The following is a 21,441-nucleotide window of genomic DNA, read 5'->3' as shown; positions in this document are numbered from 1 at the left end:
ACTACTGAGAATATGTGTAACACGCCTGATAGAGAGCCTAGAAGTAAGGCAATACAAATAGCCAACCTCACACAAAAATTTAGTGGAGACGGGGATGTGAGAAATCATATCAAAGTGTTTGAACAAATATGGAATTGTCTAGGAGAACACAATGACTTGAATAAGAGAAATGCTTTAAGCCTAACCTTAAGTGGGAAGGCAGGGGATTGGTATAGAACCCTAAGGGTGGAAGAAAAAAAAATTTATCCTACTCTTAGGAGACTGTTCTTGAAAGAATACATACGATAGGGAGTGCTTTGGGGTGTAGCCTCTCAACTCCAGAAAGCCCAATGAGAGGAAGGAGAGCCGGTGAAGACTTTATTAGTCACTTGAAGCATTTGAATTCTTGTTGTAATCCAAATGAGTGCTTCAATAATAATCAATTGCTTAATAGATTCATTAGGGGATTACGACATGAGGATATCTACAATGGCCTAGTCATTAGAGGTATCACCACTTGGGAAGCAATCACCACCAATGCGATCCAATTGGAGGATAATTTCATGATTCAAGGAGAAAGAGTGCCTGTTGAGCTCGCAAGGATTAGGGCATCAGTCAATGACCCTAAAGCCTATTGCTAAGGAGCCAAAGACATCTGAGATGACTTTAGCAGATCTCACCAAGGCTATTCATGAGAGTCTTAGAGACAATCGTGCTCCGCAAAACAATCATATGTATCCAAGAAGGGAGCAATAATGGTGCTCAGTATGCTATGGACCGCATAGTGCCATTGAATGCCCTACTTTTAGAGTGAAACTCAATGGGAATTGCAATGCATGTGGGAGGTATGGTCATCAAGCTAAGGATTGCATAGTATTTAAGCACGCGATGGCCAATAGACCAACCTTAGCATGGACAAACACAATTCGAGTGCCTGCATTGATGCCGGCCCCACCTCTTGAACAAACAGCACAACACATGGTCCCTAGGGCCCAAAATGTTGTTCAAACAACACCCTTACCACCTCCAGTGCTAGGACTACAACCAGCACATCCGAGAATCACTTCTGTGAATCAAGTGGGTTGTGGGTCATCAATTGATCTTGAGTCAAGCCACTTGTTGTGAGTCACACGATCAATGCTCCAAAAACAAAATTATATTCTTGAGGAAAGAGACACGGAATCAATTGCCCAATCTCAGAAAAAGAAGAAAACACGGAGGATGAGATTGAAAAAAGTAGCAAAGTCAGACCCCAATTCAAAGACCAACATAGGGACTGGTGATGACCCCGTATATATGAACGATGTTGAAGAGGATTGTGATTCACGTAAAACCATAGAGACCAAAATGACCACTAAGATAGAAACCAACAAGGAAGATCTTCATGAGCCACAATGGCCAGGATCCAAGAAGAAGATAGGATCTTATCCAAACCCTACAGAGGAGATTGAGCAAGACAAGCAATTAAGGAGTTTGGTAGAAGATACCCGAAGGGATCTAGAGCCAGCACCTAGGCAAATCCAAATTATAGACACAGTGTTCCCTATGCAACAACAACCTCACCAAGTCCATAGACCCTTAGCCATACCTAGTGTCATCCAAGAAGAAAGTGACTTAAAGTCATGGAAAAGTGGGTGTACTCACTTCTTGATGGAAAGAATGTTTACAGAGGGACTACCTGATCCTATCGAAGAAATGGAGATCCCATCTTCCCCACATCAAGGGACTAAAGCTCAAGAGGTGCCGTTAAACATTGCCAAATTGATGGATTTCATGTCTTCAAAAGTTAGAACCACCATCATGTCCAAACTATATAAAGACCCTGAGCTAATCTCATCTCTTAGAGCCTTCCTTAATGGAGAACTGAAGTTTGGGCTACCACAATTTGCACAGATGGATGGAGCTAGGGAGATGCCAATAGAGGAGGAACACTTAGATCCACAACCCAACCTAGATGAGAACCTTGTTATAGAAATACCTGTTAACAAGTTGGGACAATACTTTGAGGGTGATGAATCCAATGCGACCATACCAATCACTACTAAGGGATTAGCTGTGAAGGGAATCCTTGATGGAGGCGCTGGGGTTAACATTGTGATTAAAAATTGCTGGGAGACTATGGGAAGACCTCACCTTGCGACCACAACTATAGTAGTGAAGATGGCCAATGGGTCTATTGTTAAACCTATTGGGATGCTAGAAGATCTCAAGATCAAGGTCTTTGGACATAAAATAAGAATTACCTTCATTGTTATGGATTTCTCCAAACAAACTATGGCATCGGAGATGATCTTAGAATGTCCTTTCATGAGGGAAGAAAAAATGGTGCATGACTGGTCTAAAAACCATGTCTACCTGCAGTTCCAAGATTCTGTCATTCGAGTGGATCTTGTAATTGGTCGAGCACATCCTCTAGGAAACAGGTTTATAATTGATCATAGATCTGACATCACAGTTCACTCGGCCCCATTGCAATATTGTTACGCATGTAAAGTGGACACTGATGTTGGGGAAGATTCTCCTTATATGGATGTACTACCTGGGATGACTGAGTAAGACAACGTGGATTGGGTCCACCTACAACAACCATAGACACTTGGGGAAACAGGGGGACAACTTAGGTAACACCTGAGGGGGATGAAATGCCACCACTCGTACCCTTAAATATGCTAGAAGCAATGCATGTAGCTTCTGACAAGACTCATCCTCATATAACAAAGAAAACATACAAGTGGGTCCCTAAATCTTCTTTAGTGACCATAGCTAGTGCTAAAAAACAGAAGACTTGTAAGAAACATCCCACCCGCTCCAAGAAATGTAAGAAAACGTGGTAGTGGATTCCTAAACGACTATTGGAAGCCCAAGGCTATTATCAAGGAAATCATCAAATCTCGGTGCCAAAACGTAGATTGTGTTCTTAATTGTCACCTGATCCATGTGAGCCCAATCTCGTAGCTCTAAAACAAATTGAAGATCGCAGAAAGAAAAAAAACACAGCATGCTACACACCCTCCCCAAAGCTAGTTTGGGTACCGAAGAAAGAACGATTTGTTCCACCTAGCTCAGAAAGGGGGGAGTCCCATGAAGCTTCTAGCTCCTCATGTAATGCATCCATAGAGGTAAAAGCTTCTCCACAGCCTCCACCTACAATAGTGAACCTCCATGAAGCTACAAAGGAATCCACACCTCCCAGTGTTCAAGAATCACCTGATGAACCACGTCAAGTTCGATCCTGGGAGAGTACCTTACCACCCTTGCAACTCAACGAGGCACCTAAGGTAATAGAAAACTAATGGAAAAAATCCTCACCTATTACCAACTGGAACAATTGGTTTCAAAGGGTGATGAGCACATTTCAAACGGTATGATCTACCCAAGGAAGGGGGGAGTGTTTGCCTAACAGTCATCATTCACTCACTCCCCTCTCAACCTTCCTCCCTGACCTCTCAATCTCCCAATCTTAGGGAATGTATATATAAAGCCTTATACTCATAAAAAAGAAAAAACAAAGAGCAAGAGCAATTAGCAAACGAGTATGCACAATAAAAGTCAAAACATTGACCTAGACCTACACATTCACATCCAGTACACTGAAACAAAAACCTGTGTCATAAAATACCTTTGATCCTCATCACTCGAGTGATGGAGGGTAGGTAAAATTAGTACGATAGGAGTGTTTCTGTTTTAGAGTTTAGTGATTAGCAAAGTTCTTGTTTCCCATTGATGTGCCTCGTAGAGGTATTCTTTGTGTTTCCTAGTGTGTACAAGAACGTGTTGCTGTTGTTAGGATTTGGACCTTCATGGGACCTTTCTCTCATCCACTTTTCAAATCAAGCGCGATCATCAACACAAACAAGTGTTTCTTGTCCATTAGCATGCCCCTTATCTTTTTTGCATCCATGTTTGTCTGCTTTGATTGTGATTGGTAGCATAATATTCAGTGCCTTTGTTTAGTATCAAACATTAAATTCAATGTAATTTTTGTCATAATCACTTGTCTAGGTTTAAAAATCAAGCAGTCCGACTAAGCTATTTTGACCAAGCTAGGTGTTAGAGATCTTCTCTTAATACCATGGGGAATGCCTTCCTAATAATCAATGGTTACTTAGGTTCTTAATCCAATTTAAGCAGCATTGTGTGAAATGTAATAGGGATTTCTAGTGGGCTTAGTCCCTATTGACCTTTAGCTTAAGTATTATAAAGGAAGTTTACTAGTGTGATGAGCCTAGGGAGGTGTAATAGTGTTATATGAACCCCCAAAGTTACAAAAGTAAAAAAGCTGGAAACGAACAAACAAACAAAAAAATCAAAGTGCCACAATGTAAAATCCTAAGCTAGAAGAGAAACCTCAGCTTGATTTGGTACCCCACTCACATATATCGCCTATGGTACTAGAGTCCTAGAGGTTCCCAGTGTGGGCGCTTTTCCTTGAAAAGCAAAAAACCAAGGCATACAAAATAAGCACACACATCAAAATTGAATCACTCTGAAAAGACTTTGGGGGGTCAAAGAAAAGGTAATCAATCAGGCGATGATTTCATGAGAAATTCCTTTTATTGTAGCTTAACTACAAGGTCTTCTAGGTGTAGCCTCTAGTCAATCCTCGAACATGAAATACTTGGCTCTCGCGATTAAACAACTTAATTAACCAGAGAAAATTAAGAAGCTTGCCCATGGCATTAATAATCGATCTTTAGTGCCTTTCGACCGTTGAATTAGCGACCCCGAACTTGTTTAGTTTTTTAGCTTCCCAACTGTTTATGCGTTTGATTATATTGCAATTTAATGTTTATTGTTGACAAATGCCTTAGAATTATGCTACCAATCAATTTGTCTGCCTAAAATTGCATATGCTTTTTAACTGTATATGAGAATGCAATTACTGTGCCAATGTTGTTTGATTTTGCAGTGACTGACGAAGGCTAAGGACATTCATCTCAAATGCTCTTCCACCTCAACGAATGAGCTTCAACTCAATAGCTTCCAAGGACGGAATCTACATCAAGAAGGGGGGCATGTTAACCCTCCGGGCCCACGGACACCCTATCACCTACGATAGACGTTGTATTATTTATTTGGTAGAGTCAGGTACCGGGCTTGTCGGTCCAATAGGAATGGTTAAGAGTGATCACCGATGAGAGGCGCACTCTAAAACTAGAACGTATAACGTTTGGGTGAGATTGGCTAAGTGTGGGTGCCCAAATGTGAACATGTGAGCTCATATAAAAGTCAATCTAAACCTAAAAAACCTTATTCTCTCATTTGTGCAATTGAAGAGTGCTCTTGCTCCATCTCCATCTTCTTCTTCTTCATCTCCTTGTGTGTGTGTGTATGTGTGTGTGAGAGAGAGAGAGCCTGCTACTCTGGAATCAGGATTTACACAGAGTATTACTACACTAGCTCGGAAAACTAATAGAGTCCAAATGTGGTGTCCGGCTACGTGTCCGACCAGGTGGATGTCCGTTCGATCTATCCTCAAACACTCACCTAGTCACTCATAATAGCTTAGCATAGCTTAGTAATTAGAATGGTAGAGGAGATAAGTATGCATTGGAGCTTGGCTCTTGGTTGGATTTGCATCACAAAGCCAAGAGTTGTTGGTGGAGGCCTCCCTTCTCACCAACTTGGAGTAGGCGATAAGCTTTCCATTAAGTCTTGAGAAGGAGAGAGAGTCTTGTTTGCTTCACACATGAGATTGTGTGAGTGTGTGTGTCATAATGCCTTGACAAAATCAGCCCCCTCTCTCTCTTGGTCGACCCCTCATACTTTTTACTCATGCTGACACCCCATTGGACCCTACAAAGTGTAGCCAATGATAATTACGAAGCATAAGTGATAGCCTTGTCACATGTGTCCCCCTTTCCCCTTTTGTGAGAGCTTTAGGTAATTATTTGATGCAATTAAACTCTCATCGGATCCCTTAGTCTTCTGGCCAATAGGAATCAAGCAAGCCATTGGGCTGCTGAGCCAATAGTCTTCTAGAAATATTAATTCTTATTGGTTCTTTTATTAGGTGTTTTTAAATGAATTAAATCAGATTTACTCTAGCCTAAATCTCATTGGTCCACCTCTATGGCCACCCAATAGGTTTTGAATGCACCTTGTGGGCAATTGGGCTAGGGAGCTGACATGTGTCCACTATGCCCTTTGTGTAAAGGGGCTTGCATGAGTGTGTGTGTGTGTGTGTGTGTGTGTGTGTGTGTGTGCATTTTCTCTCTCATCCCCTATTAAAAGGGCTCTCCCACTCCTCTTTAGGAGCTTGCAAAGACTTTTTGTATGCTATCAAGCATCCAATTTTCCTAAGCATTGACCATTGGACTTAACCTTTGAATTTTGGAACCCTAGCATTTTGGAAGTCTTAATGGGCTAAACCTTAGTTCTTTGAAGCCCATTGCTTGCACATTGCTCTTCTGTAGATGGTCCCCCCTTTGGATCCCTATTTTCACTCCTTTGGATCCCTACTGTGACCAGTCTGCTAGCCTTACCAATAATCTAGCTTTTTCTCCCCTGGTACTTGAAGTGCCATTGCTTCTCAAGGACTCTAAACAAAAATTCCATAATTAAATAGTGTAGGACACTAGCTATCTTAAGAATGTAACAAAAAAGCTATCTTAAGATTCAAAGCTATGCGATGAATCCTTTCCTTCAATAATTCAGGTCTTATCCCATTTTTGTTTATCAAACAGAAGCATTGATTGATTCATTTGAGTTACATTTGATCAATATCTTTCATAAAATTTTATTTTCATTAACCACACATACCATAAGGTGCACACATCAGTATTTTCAGCAAATTAAGTTGTTTAAAAATTCAAAAATAGGCATTGATTTTGGAGAGCTTGGTCAATATGTTAACCAATAACAAAGAAAGGAAAGATCTTGATTCTTGTGCATGGTTTTTTTTTTCTTGACCATGAACTGGGTTGCATTTATATGTCCGTATAATAATTTGTATACATATTATATGGGATTATACGCGAATATCCCGTATTATATGCGAATAGCCGTATTATCTTTTTTTATTGAAGAAAATATTTTGATCAAAAGATCTTTTGATCTAAAGATTTTTAGATTGAAAAGCTAAATCACTATAAATGCTATGCATGTATGCTTTGCTCCATTCAAGCATACACTTTCTTCTCCATTAGAGATGTAAAGGTTAGCTAAAAAATAGAAAATTGTATATAATTATTTAATCCTCATAAATAGATTTAAAGACCAAAAAATAAATAAATAAATAAATACATTTTGCAAAGTAAAATAGAAAAGACGAACCTAAAATATAACTTAGATAAATAAAAGTGTGTTTCATAGTCAATTTATTTAGAAAATCATTCTTAGAGCCATGTCACACTTGGGGTTAGCAGAGCCAACAAGATAATTTGCTTGCCAATTTTAGGCATGTTCATGTTGTGATGCAAAAAATCCAAGCACTCTTGCAATGCTGCTAGCACTGTGGATTTTAGAGGTGTTAAGTGAAGGACACGAAGGTGCAAAGAACTCCTCATTTCTAGGTCTTCAAGAACCAATTCTATTGCTCACTATTGCCCAAGCCTACACCTAGACAATTTCTCCCTCTTCTTTTTGTTTAAGTGCGACAACAAAGTGGTTTTCACTGTAAATTGCTTGCACTATCCCTACTGGTACTGGGTGCGACTCTGATCTTTCTTTTTTAAAGAATATATATATATATATATATATATATATATATATATATTTGTAAATGAATATATTAAGAAAGAGCTAAAAATAGATATCTAGATAGATAGATAATAAGTTTGAAAGTATAAATATTAACAAGAAAATAAGATCTATTTAAAAAAATAAAAAATAAAGATAATAATAATCAATTTTAAAAAAAGATAAACAGAGACACATATGGATGGACAAAAAGATTGATAGATAGGTAGATGGATGGATGGAAGGATAGAGAGATAGATGGATACATAGGTAGATGGATGGATGGATGGAAGAATTGAGAGATAGACGGATAGAGGGATGGATATATAGATAGAGAGATATGTAGATAGGTAGATAGATAAATAGCTAGATAGACAAATAGATAGGTAGACAATTGATAGATATATAGATAGATAAATAGATAGATAGAAAGAAAGTTAGATAGATTTATAAATAAAAAATAAATAGATAAATAGACACACAGATAGATAAATTAAAGATAGTGTAATAGATACATAAGAAAATTTAAGAGATAGATAAAAGATAGGTGGACATATAAATAGCTTGATAGATAGAATTAATTTTTCCTAGGTTACCAAACTAGACTTAACTCTTTTTTATTTTTATCTTCTTTTTGTTGCATCGCTAAAAAATTGTTAATTTTGTGTTTTTAAGTTTCAACTTTTATGTTTAATTTTTAATTATATAAATATTTTTTAAAACTTTATTTTTTATTTTTTACTCTTTAATTTTTTGTTAGTATTTGTATTTTCTTACTCATCTCTTGTTTACATGAGAGATGCTATGTGATTACACAACATTGCTCTTATATAGGGAGTTTGGGGAAAGTGGGCATCCTTGTTTGACACCAATGGTGCTTGCAAAAAATTTTGAAATTCCATCTCCCATACGTAGTCGACATATCACTTTTTGGTAGATGCGAAAGACTGGATGCATAAATTCTCTCGGCACTTGAAGGCTTTGCATACGTCTCCAAAGATTTCCTCGCGGTACCATGTCAAAAGCTTTCTTGAAATCTACAAAGAAACAATACAACTTTTTTCCTTTCAATCGAGATGCTTCCATAAGAACTCGAAGAGTGACAAGGTGATCAATAGTCCTATGATGCTTTCAAAAACCTGCTTGGCCTAGCGCATGTTTGCCGTTCTTTTCAGCCCATTCACTTATCTTCATCTCCATGATACATCCAAATAACTTTTCCATCAAAGAACCAACCATTATAGTGCGGTAGTTGTTCACATTGTTTACATCTCCTCCTTTGTGCAAAGGTTTGATCAAACTTTCACTCCAACCATGAGGCATGCCATGCTGAAGTGCAAGGTTAAACATATCGCATATCCAATATCGTGTTTTCTTGCTTGTCCATTTAATCATTTCTCCCTTGACACCTTGAAGGTCCCCTGCCTTGCGGGTAGCAAGTTTCTCAAGCGCGCAACATAAAATTTCAATGGTAAAGAAGGGAGACATAAACGGAAGGGAGCTACAACACTCCATCTTATCAACATTGGGTTGCTCATAGAGGTTCTTGCAATGCATATACATATCCTCAAGAGTCAAGTCACCAAAGCTCTCAACACGCTTGCCTTTTAGACTTTGTCAAAACTTGCCACATGCATGTGCTTTCTCTTGCGCTACAAGAAGTTGTTTTTTGACTTCCCACCTTCTCCTCTTTTTTTGAACAAGTGCTTTGTATGTGTGTGAATGTTCCAAGTAACTTTCCTTGTCTTTGCTTGCATCCAACCTTAGCAACTGTTTTCGGCTTGACTACATTCCATGTCGAACCATTTCTTCTTGGTGCTACCCTATAGATCTTTTGCAAGACATGTGTCTCACCGAAAAGCATTCCCTCGCACAAGAGCAAATTACTTCTTTGAAAACTTTCCACTTGCATTCTAAGGTTGGGCTCTCTTGATGCTCTCTCATGCGTAACATTTGGTCCACCATATCAACATATATAAGTGCTCATTTGAAGTCTAGATGTAGATACAAATGGTTCACATCATGATTGGAGGCTACATGCTCGGGTCTTTTACCACACTTGAAGTCAATACATAGCATCCTATGATCCGATTCCAGATTCCATTCACCGAGCTTAAAGCTTTGTATGCATTCTAGAGTGGCCTCCAAAAACAACATATAGTCGATCACACTATCACCATTGTTCTATCTCCATGTAAAGTCATTGGTGCCTTGCCATAAAGATACACCATTTGCAATGAGCATTCCGGTACAATTGCACATATGTAGAAGTGACTTTCCATAGTGATCCAATTCTTTTGCATCATTAGAACTTTGATGATACATGTATGAGTCATCCATTCTTCTTGAAACATGCGGTATGTCATCTTGTTGTGTGCCGTGTTGTAACGTATTTGTGCGAGCATTCATGTCTCCAAAGACAATGACTTCACCTTTGTCCTTGTAATGAGCAATGTCTTTCTCTAGTTCAACAAAGGGCTGATCTCTATCCATATCCAAGCGAGCATAAAAGTTGGAGTCATAGTGAGGAATGTAGCAACCAACCACAAACATAACTTGACCACTCCCATTTTCCTTTGTTTTTCCGCGGCAATACCGACGGTTATAGACCACTCCTCTTATAGTGAGATAAATAATAAGTAAATGGTTTGTGTACATAAGTTATGGGCGGTCATACATAGATTGTTTGTTGATGTGCTTGGCACTCTAACCTAGCTACCTCCCACTTAAAGGCCAGTGTGCCTTTTAAGCAAGATATGGACATGAATACAACTTAAATACAGTATGGATCTACTCCCTATTCCCATAATCACTTGACAATTTGCAGTTTATTTTTGGAGGGTAGACCTTCACTGAAAATATATGCATGATGATCATATATGTACAAGATTGGAGGATGAGCAACTTATGCTTGAAGACTTTGGGGTTATCTTGGTCAATGATTCATGTGATTATTTTCATGGGAATTCTTTAAGGACAACAATTTGTATAAATCTAAAAGTCGTGGTTTGAAAAGTAGCCAATTGTGGACTATGTAGGTCAAAGGGAAACTGGTTGTTCACAGAAATTCATATGATCATACTATTGGGATAGCTATCCCTCATTAATCGAGCTAAATATAAAAAAATTGATACATTTATTTATAAGAATCCATGCTTTAAAATGTGAAAAAAATGTTTATTCTACTCATAAATACAAAAATAGAAAAAACAATAATTGCCCTGCCCATTAAAAGGGTTGGTGGCCTTCTAACGAATTTCACAAAACTCTTTAATTTTTTGCATGAATTAACAATTCTTTTTACTAAAAATTAAAAAAAAGTGTCGCTGCTTCTCAAGGACTTTATAAACAAATTTCATAATTAACTAGTAAGAATCTAACAAAAAAGCTCTCTTAAGATTCTGAACTATGCAATGAATCCTTTCCTTCAAGAATCAAGTTGTTATCCCATTTTTGTTTATCAAATGGAAGCATTGATTGATTGATTTGAGTCACATTTTTATCAATGTCTTTTCGAAAATTTTCTTTTCACTAACCACACGTATCCATAAGGTGCACGCATCAGTATTTTCAACAAATTAAGTTTTTTCAAAATGCAAAGAGCTTGGTCAATATGTTAACCAATAACAAAGAAAAGAAAAATCTTGATTCTTTTGCATGGTAATATTTGTTTCTTGACCATGAATTGTCTTTGACACTATGAATGGAGAAGGAAAACTGACCAATAAACTATATACAAACGATTGATAACTATCATTTTTCAATAGATATCTTTCATTTCTTTGAGTAAGATGTCTTTTAAATAGATGGCCGAGTGCAGTAGTAAGAGATCAAGAAACTTTGAGAGAGAGAGAGAGAGAGAGAGAGAGAGAGAGAGAGAGAGAGAGAGAGAGAGAGAGAGATGCACACCTTGTTAGGTGCGGAACGGGTGTCTAACCTCACTCCTATCTAATTGCAGATTTAGCAAGAACCACAATTAGATTGTCAATCCATGGGATGAAGCTGCTTCGACTAGTGCATAGGCTACAAGAGGTTTTCAATCTCTCGTAAAACAACAAACAACTCACATCTAACTCACGCTACACTTAAGTGACTGAAATCACCAAAAGCCAATCGCTCATCGGCAAACAAATCACATCCATTACAGCATGAAATGACATCCAAACGTAACAAAACTTCTAGGACATGTTTATAAGACCTAAGCACACATGCTTATGGTCTCAAATCCCACTTTAGGTCAAGTGAAAAAATCACAATTATTAATAGCAGTGGATTTTTGACCTAGTCTTTTTCGCCCAAGAATGCACCTAAATGCTTAGCAATGATTCCCCAATATCCCACCTATGCTTAGTTTTTGATTTTGAAGTGTAAATTCCTACTTATGATGAAATTAAGCCGTGGGTTGGCGACGCCAAAAGCTCTTCCCTGTGGTTGCAATGTAACAAATGCGACCGCAATGTGACAACCAGGGAAAGAGAAGCGCGAGAAGGAGAGAAGTGAGCGTCGTTAGCTCACGCTGTGTATTTCATTATCCAAAACTTTAAATTAACTTTTAAAAATTGGCTTTTATACCTTAGCCAAGGTTTTTGGTGGTCAAAACTAATAATCTGGGAGCTCTAACTAAAGATGGGTAATGACAGGTTGATAGTTGATACAATCTAGAAGCTTGTAGCCTCGGCTCATCTATTACAAAGTTTATCCAAAACATAGGAGTTACAATATTTCCGATTTATCAAAATAATAAGTGTTTTTACAATGAGAGCTCCGAAAAATGGTATCCGAGCTAGCTTGCTGCTAACATTAGGGGATCACTTGCACCAACATTTTATTCTATTAAAGATAAATAATAAGTAAATGATTTGTGTACATAAGTTATGGGCGGTCATACATAGGTAGGTTGGTGCTGCGCTTGGCACTCTAACCTAGCTACCGCCCACTTTAAGGCCAATGTGACTTTTAAGCAAGCTATGGACATGAATAAAAATCAAATATAGTATGGATCTACCCCCTATTCCTATAATCACTCAATACTGTGCAATTTTCTGTTGGAGGGTAGACCTTCAATGAAAATATATGCATGGTGATCATATATGTACAAGATTGGAGGATGAGCAACTTATGCTCGAAGACTTTGGGGTTAGCTTGGTCGATTGATCCATGCGATTATTTTCATGGAAATGCTTTAAGGACCACAATCTGTATAAATCTAAAAGTCTTGGTTTGAAAAGTAGGCAATGGTGGACTATGTAGGTCAGGGGGAAACTGGTTGTTCAGAACTTCATATGACCATATTGTTGGGATGGCTATCCCTCATTAATCACGCTAACTATAAAACAATTGAAACAATTATTTATAAGAATCCATACTTTAAAACAATAAAAAATGTTTATTCTACTTACAAATACAAAAGAATCTATTAAAAAAAAATAATTGATGTGCCCATCAAAGGGTTCGTGGCCTTCTGATGGATTTCATAAAACTCTTTAATTCTTGTATAAGTTCACAATTCTTTTCAGTAAAAATTAAAAAAAAGTGTCATTGCTTCTCAAGGACTCTATAAAGAAATTTCATAATTAAATAGTGTAGGACACTAGCTATCATTAAGAATGTAACAAAAAAGCTATCTTAAGATTCTGAACTATGCGATGAATCCTTTCCTTCAAGAATTAAGGTGTTATCCCATATTTGTTTATCAAACAAAGCATTGATTGATTGATTTGAGTCACATTTTTATCAATGTCTTTCCTAAATTTTGATTTCCATTAACCACACATATCCATAAGGTGCACGCATCGGTATTTTCAGCAAATTATGTTGTTTCAAAATTCAAAAATAGGCATTGATTTTGGAGAGCTTGGTCAATATGTTAACCAATAACAAAGAAAGGAAAAATCTTGATTCTTGTGCATGGTAATATTTTTTTCTTGACCATGAATTTTCTTTGATACTATGAATGGAGAAGGAAAATTGACCAACAAACTATACACAGATGATTGATAACTATCATCTTTCAATATTTTGTATAAAAACAACATTCATTTCTTTTGGTAAGATGTCTTTTGAATAAATGATTGAGTGCATTAGTAAGAGATCAAGAGACTTTGAGAGAGAGAGAGAGAGAGGATGCAGAACTTGTTAGGGGAGCACTTGCATCTACATTTTATTCTATTAAACTAGATAAATAATAAGTAAATGGTTTGTGTACATAAGTTATGGGCGGTCATACATAGATTGTTTGTTAATGCGCTTTGCACTCTAACCTAGATACCTCCCACTTAAAGGACAATGTACCTTTTAAGCAAACAATGGACATGAATACAACTTAAATACAGCATAAATCTACCCCCTATTCCCATAATCACTCAACAATGTGCAATTTCTTTTTGGAGTGTAGACCTTCAGTGAAAATATATGCATGGTGATCATATATGTTATAAGGTTGGAGGATGAGCAACTTGTGCTCTAAAAGACTTTGGGGCTATCTTGGTCAATTGATTCATGTGATTTTCATGGGAATGCTTTAAGGACACCAATTTGTACAAACTTAAAAGTCGTGGTTTGACAAGTAGCCAATTGTGAAATATGTAGGTCAGAGGGAAACTGGTTGTTCGGAACTTCATATGATCATACTATTGGGATAGCTATCCCTCATTAATCTAGCTAGCTATCTAAAAAGTGATACATTTATGTATAAGAATCCATATTTTAAAATGATTAAAAATGTTTATTCTACTCACAAGTACAAAAATATTAAAAAACAATAATTGTCGTGCCCATCAAAAGGGTTGGTGGCCTTCTGATGGAATTCATAAAACTCTTTAATTTTGTATGAATTAACAATTCTTTCTACTAAAAATAAAAAAAAAGTGTCACTGCTTCTCAAGTACTTTATAGACAAATTTCATAATTAACTAGTGTAGGACACTAGCTATCTTGAGAATGTAACAAAAAAGCTATCTTAAGATTCTGAACTATGCAATGAATCCTTTCCATCAAGAATCAAGTTGTTAGCCTATTTTTGTTTATCAAATAGAAGCATTGATTGATTGATTTGAGTCACATTTTTATCAATGTCTTTCCTAAAATTTGCATTTCACTAACCACACATATCCATAAGGTGCACGCATCAGTATTTTCAGCAAATTTAGTTTTTTCAAAATTCAAAAATAGGCATTGATTTTGGAGAGCTTGGTCTATATGTTAACCAATAACAAAGGAAAGAAAAAGCTTGTTTATTTTTCATGGTAATAATTTATTTTGACCACTGATTGTCTTTGACACTATGAATGGAGAAGGAAAACTGACCAATAAACTATATACAGATGATTGATAACTATCATCTTTCAATATTTTGTACAAAAACATCATTCATTTCTTTGAATAAGATGTCTTTTGAGTAGATGGTTGAGTGCAGTAGTAAGAGATCAAGAAAATTTGAGAGAGAGAGAGAGAGAGAGAGAGAGAGAGAGAGAGAGAGAGGATGCAGAACTTGTTAGGGGAGCACTTGCACCAACATTTTATTATATTAAAGATAAATAATAAGTAAATGGTTTATGTACATAAGTTATGGGCGGTCATACATAGATAGGTTGTTGATGCGCTTGGCACTCTAACATAGCTACCTCCCACTTAAAGGCCAATGTGCCTTTTAACCAAGCTATGGACATGAATACAATTTAAATATAGTATGGAGCTACCCCCTATTCCCATGATCACTCAACAATGTGCAATTTCTTTTTGGAGGGTAGACCTTCAATGAAAATATATGCATGGTGATCATATATGTACAAGATTGGAGGATGAGAAACTTATGCTCGAGACTTTGGGGTAAGATTGGTCAATTGATTCATGTGATTATTTTCATAGGAATGCTTTAAGGAAAACAATTTGTATAAATCTAAAAGTCATGGTTTGAAAAGTAGCCAATTGTGGACTATGTAGGTCATAGGGAAAATGGTTGTTCAGAACTTCATATGATCATACTGTTGGGATGGCTATCCCTCATTAATCGGGCTAACTATTAAAAAATTGATACATTTATTTATAAGAATCCATACTTTAAAACAATAAAAAATATTTATTTTAATCACAAATACAAAAATATTAAAAAACAATAATTGTCGTGCCTATCAAAAGGGTTGATAACTTGGTGGCCTTCTGATGGATTTCATAAAACTCTTTAATTTTGTATAATTAACAATTCTTTTTACTAAGAAAAACAAAGTGTCATTGCTTCTCAAGGACTCTATAAAGAAATTTCAAAATTAAATAGTGTAGGACACTAGCTATCCTAAGGTAACAAAAAAGTTGTCTTAAGATTCTCAACTATGCGTTGAATCCTTTCCTTCAAGAATCAAGTTGTTATCTTATTTTTGTTTGTCAAATAGAAGCATTGATTGATTGATTTGAGTCAATATGTTAACCAGTAACAAAGAAAAGAAAAATCTTGATTCTTTTGCATGGTAATATTTGTTTCTTGACCATGAATTGTCTTTGATACTATGAATGGAGAAGGAAAATTTGACACTAAACTATATACATATGATTGATAACTATCATCTTTCAATATTTTGTATAAAAACATCATTCATTTCTTTGAGTAAGATGTATTTTGAATAGATGGTTGAGTGCAGTAGTAAGAGATCAAGAAACTTTGAGAGAGAGAGAGAGAGAGCATGCACAACTTGTTAGGGGAGCACTTGCACCAACATTTTATTTGTATTAAAGATAAATAATAAGTAAATGGTTTGTGTACATAAGTTATGGACGGTCATACATAGATAGGTTGGTGATGTGCTTAGCACTCTAACCTAGCTACCTTCCACTTAAAGGCCAATGTGCCTTTTAAGCAAGCTATGGACATGAATACAACTTAAATATAGTATGGATCTACCCCTATTCCCCTTTTTGGAGGTAGACCTTAAGTGAAAATATATGCATGGTGATCATATATGTGAATCTAGACAAGGAGCTCGATGATAAAGAGACAAAGAGCAATGCGCTACATTTTCATTATTACAATATCTTGTTTGAGGTATAATGTATTGGCCTTGACACTAAGTGACACCATGCATTTATTAAGGGGGTGTAAAGGGATCGACGATCGGGAAGTGAAGGGCGGAATCTCCAGACGCGCTAAACATGGCTAGTGTTAAAATCGAGGCAGCATGGAAACTCCACCACCCCCTCGCGACCCAGATTTGAACCCACGACCTCGTGCACCGGGTTTTGTCTCACATGGGCTAACCACCTCGCCCGCGTGCACGTTATGTAACCCCCCATGTTTTTATGAGGCTATATTGTGAGTTAATGCAAGGTACCCAAGTTTTTGAGGTTTAAGTCGTGTTTGGGTTTAGTTTTTAAATAGCTTGTGCGGATACGATCACCTCGGCTTTCATGCGTGGACTTCCCCATCGTGGATCCCTTTACCCCCCTTATTGGAAAAGAATCCATCATTCTCAATAGACTTTGCATTTAACAAATTGTTTCAATGCGCTGAAAGCTGAAACCCATCATCTCATGGGTATATTTGAGGGGAAAAAAATGTCATTATTTGTTTGTGACAGTCTTGCAAATTAGGTACACTATTTTATTGGTGCTAAACATTGCAAATTGTTGGCATTGCACCTCTGTTGTAAACACTAGAAATGATTTACGTGACCACCAAAGCGATTTTCGATGTATTTATTTACTTGCGTAGTTTTGCCAAATTGTATACATTGAGCCTCTATCGTGAACATGGCATTATTTATTTGACCAACACCAAAGCCATTTATTTCTGCATCAATTTAATGGCATGTGTATAAAAACCTATAATGGGTATAGCCTTTTATTTTACTTAGATAGAAAGGTAGCATACTTTCTATATAGAATATATATTTGTATTAATCTATAGAATAAAATACATTCAAGGGAATTCCTTCACTCATACTCATGTATGCACTAGGCTTTGTGTTCGTTTATACGTGTACTTAGGGTAAAGGGGCCAATATAAGGCCACTTAAAACATGGCGCCCAATAGAGGGACATCCAATTTGAATGATCGGAATTAAATGATAGGATTGACAGTTTCCAATGAAATTGATATGAACATATCAATCATATCGAGCTCTTGCCATTCCCAATGCGATCCCAATCATAATTCCCTTATATTACCTAATGCCTATGCAAAAGAGGAACTTTGTGCATACTTATACAAACTTTTCCTTGATTACAAATTGTTCTAATGTAGTCGTCGAATCAATATTTTCCATATTTTGAAAATGTGTAGCAATTTAGTGCCGGCTTAGTCTCTCAACCGTCCTAATTTTGACATTGAAGGAGAAAAATGCACACTGCAGCAAAATCCTGAGCACAATCTACAACACGACTCAATTTTTAAGGGTGGTCACTCACACCTAGGTTTGTAGCCATTGCCTGTAAGCTCAAGAAAATGATTTTATGGACCCGACTTTAGATCCTTTTCACCCCTTTATGAGAAGGTGTAAACCGTATTTGAAAAGGAAAATTCTACCTAAATTTGAACTTCTCAACTAAAAATCTTGAAATTGGAGCCAACATCAAATTCTTCTTGCGAAAATTTGAGCGGGCCATATTTTGATTTGAACATGTTTGGATAAAGCAAACCTACCTTTCCTCCAGCCTTGGTTGCATGTTCTTCCTCTCTTTTCTAAGCTTCTTGCTCGTTGATAGACATGCCTCACCTTTCCATCTTATGGGTTTCACTTCTATGAGAAAAATTTTGTGACTCGGCATGATAGCTGTGGGCACACATTGCATGATCCACCGATAAAGTGTGAACCAATATTTTGATGGGTGCTTACCCTCATTGTAGGGCACACATTGAACCTAATACATACATAAGTGAGTGTGTGTGTGTGTGTGTGTGCGCGTGTGTATGTGTGTAAGAGAGAGAGAGAGAGAGAGAGAGAGAGAGAGAGAGAGAGAGAGAGAGAGAGATTGCCTTCTAAGGATTGTTGGTGCTAGAGCCTTTGGGTGTTCCATCATTGCCAGGCTTATGCTTCTCCTTGTCTTTCATTGGTGGGTGGTCGTTGGGTAATCCACCCTTTTGGCCTGGATCCTTGTCATCACCTTTCTTGGGGGCATGGTCCTCTCCTTTTTTGGGTGCATCCCCTGCTTTCTTTGGAGGGACCTTGGTTTCATGGTCCGGTACCATCCTCTTTCTTAGGGGGTTTTATGGGAGTGCCGTCTTCTTTCTTGGGGGCAGGGTCCTCTCCTTTTTTGGGTGCATCCCCTGCTTTCTTTGGAGGGACCTTGGTTTCATGGTCCCCTTTTTGGGGGGAACCATCCTCTTTCTTAGGGGGTTTTATGGGAGTGCCGTCTTCTTTCTTGGGGGCAGGGTCCTCTCCTTTTTTGGGTGCATCCACTGCTTTCTTTGTAGGGACCTTGGTTTCATGGTCCCCTTTTTGGGGGGCACCATCCTCTTTCTTAGGGGGTTTTATGGGAGCGCCATCTTCTTTCTTGGGGGCACGGTCCTCTCCTTTTTTGGGTGCATCCCCTGCTTTCTTTGGAGGGACCTTGTCTTTTTGGGGGGTACCGTCCTCTTTCTTAGGGGGTTTTATGGGAGCGTCATCTTCTTTCTTGGGGGCACGGTCCTCTCCTTCTTTGGGTGCATCCTCTGCTTTCTTTGGAGGGACCTTGTCTTTCTGGAGGGTACCGTCCTCTTTCTTAGGGGGTTTTATGGGAGCGCCTTCTTCTTTCTTGGGGGCATGGTCCTCCTCCTTTTTGGGGGTGCCTTCTTCTTTTTTGTGGGGGTGCTTTGGAGCCTTGTCCTGCTCTTTGGGAGGGCTCTTTTCTTTTTTGGGGGGAAGTTCCTCTTGCTTCTTCTTAGGGGGCTTGTCGTCCTCCTTTTTAGGGGGAAGTTCCTCTTGCTTCTTCTTATTACGGGGCTTGTCGTCCTCCTTTTTGGGTGCGCCCTGTTCTTTCTTGGGACCTCCCTTGTCTGGCATGGCCTTGCGAGGGGCCGCATTGCCAGCCTGGCCACCAGGGCCGGCTATAAGGCCCATCTCACCCTCCTCCTCCTCCTCCTTGCCTGCAAGGCCCGCCGGGTCCCCTCCATCATCGTCATCATGAAGGCAAGCAGCAGTAGTGAAGTTGCCATCACCAGACTCACTCCCGTCGTCTTCATTTTCTCTTGCACCCCACCCGGCTATGCAGCAATGGATTAATCAGCTCAGCTCTCTCTCTCTCTCTCTCTCTCTCTCTCTCTCTCTCTCTCTCTCTCTCTCTCTCTCTCTCTCTCTCTCTCTCTCTCTCTCTCAATACATACAATGGTGTATGCTTGATCAATCAGTATGTGCCAACGATTTTATAAGGCCCTAGCAAATCTTTGCTTGTCACCCGAATATCGCCCACAATCGCTTGCTGGATGCTTTGCTTTGCCAGGCGCCACGCAGCCTCCTCCACTTCCATTTTAAACCCCTGTCTAAGTTGTAACGTGTCCCTTTCACTCCTATTTTTTACAAAATCAAAGCTCACAAAATCATAAAAGCAAAATTAATTTACTCACCACCTTTCTCTACATCATCACCACTATATCACAACACATAATTGACCTTGATCCACAACCCACAATACAATGTAGGAGTGCTTATTAACGTAGTACAGCCAGACAACAAGTAGATGGGAAGGAAATGCTATTAGACTATTAGAGGCCCATTTTTCCTTCCATTCTACTAGGTCAAAAGCATAATCACAAGAAGTTTTGGACAAATTCTCACAATAATTCCCACATTGTGACTTACCTCAACATCATGAGCTTCTGTGGAGGGGCCGGTGGTCCCCTGCCCCTAATCGTACCTAGCTAGGTATGTGGTGCCTCTCGAGCAGAAGCTCATGATGTTATTCATTGTATGAAAAACACTAGAAAAGACTCCGTTTTCCTACATGAGAAAATTTCTAAATCTTCTTGTGAATGTAGCTCCCTAAATAAGGCAGAGTGTTCTTCTCCTACCTCCTTGAATGAGGGTGCTATCCACGTCATTTAGCTACTAGGTTACTCGAAGGATTCCACCTTGTTTTTCCTCCAACCCTGTGTTGTACAAAACTCTTCCGAACTACCATGCAAAAAACACCTTCACACCAAAACATTGGGGGCATACCCAATAGAGGCCGGTCGACAATTGCACAAGAAATATAGACACTATATATGTACAGTAAATACTTTTTTTTATAATAAAAAAGTGCCTAAAACATATCAATAGAAAACCATCCATATTGCAATAATCTACCTAGAGCATAGACCAAGCAACATAGTTTGCATCAGGACATAAAGCTTGCAACAATTTTTCTTTTTGTTAAGAATCAGTCCGAACTGTACACATACCAACTTTAACATCACCAAATTTCACATCCATTTCCTCTTTTCATTTGGCCATTCAATGGCAAGTAATCTTTCATCCCAAACGTTTAATCACTGTGAAACATATCAAGTTGATGTGTGCATACATCACATCATCATCAACCATTTTATATTGTAGACATTTGCGCTTCATGGAATTTATAAATCCATATGTAGAAACATGCAAAAACATTACATACCTAAGACAAATTCACAAGAAGTTTTGGACAAATTCTCACAATAATTATTCCCACATTGTGACTTACCTAGTCCCCTGGCCCCAATCGCACCTAGTTAGGTATGCGGTGCCTCTCGAGCAGAAGCTCATGATGTTATTCATTTTATAAAAAACACTCCGTTTTCCTACATGAGAAAATTTCTAAATTTTGTGAGAATTTATATTGCCAAACATGGATGAGGTT

At 38.0% G+C, this 21,441-nt stretch overlaps 1 protein-coding gene and 1 pseudogene across 1 annotated transcript; both read right to left on the bottom strand.

Moving 5' to 3' along the window:
- Positions 1-7,539: 7,539 nt before the first annotated feature.
- LOC147438559 (uncharacterized) lies at positions 7,540-8,987 on the bottom strand (annotated as a pseudogene).
- A 9,831-nt stretch (positions 8,988-18,818) lies between these two features.
- On the bottom strand, positions 18,819-19,685 carry LOC147438558 (uncharacterized). Its single transcript, XM_086484535.1, has one exon. It carries the CDS (start codon positions 19,683-19,685, stop codon positions 18,819-18,821), a length of 867 nt encoding a protein of 288 aa, XP_086340661.1.
- Between the last annotated feature and the right edge of the window lie 1,756 nt (positions 19,686-21,441).

Source organism: Adiantum capillus-veneris, chromosome 16 (genome assembly GCF_014529385.1).
Source record: "Adiantum capillus-veneris isolate H3 chromosome 16, ASM1452938v2, whole genome shotgun sequence".
In the NCBI taxonomy this organism is placed as follows: Eukaryota; Viridiplantae; Streptophyta; class Polypodiopsida; order Polypodiales; family Pteridaceae; genus Adiantum; species Adiantum capillus-veneris.
This window is presented reverse-complemented; position numbering and strand designations above follow the sequence as displayed.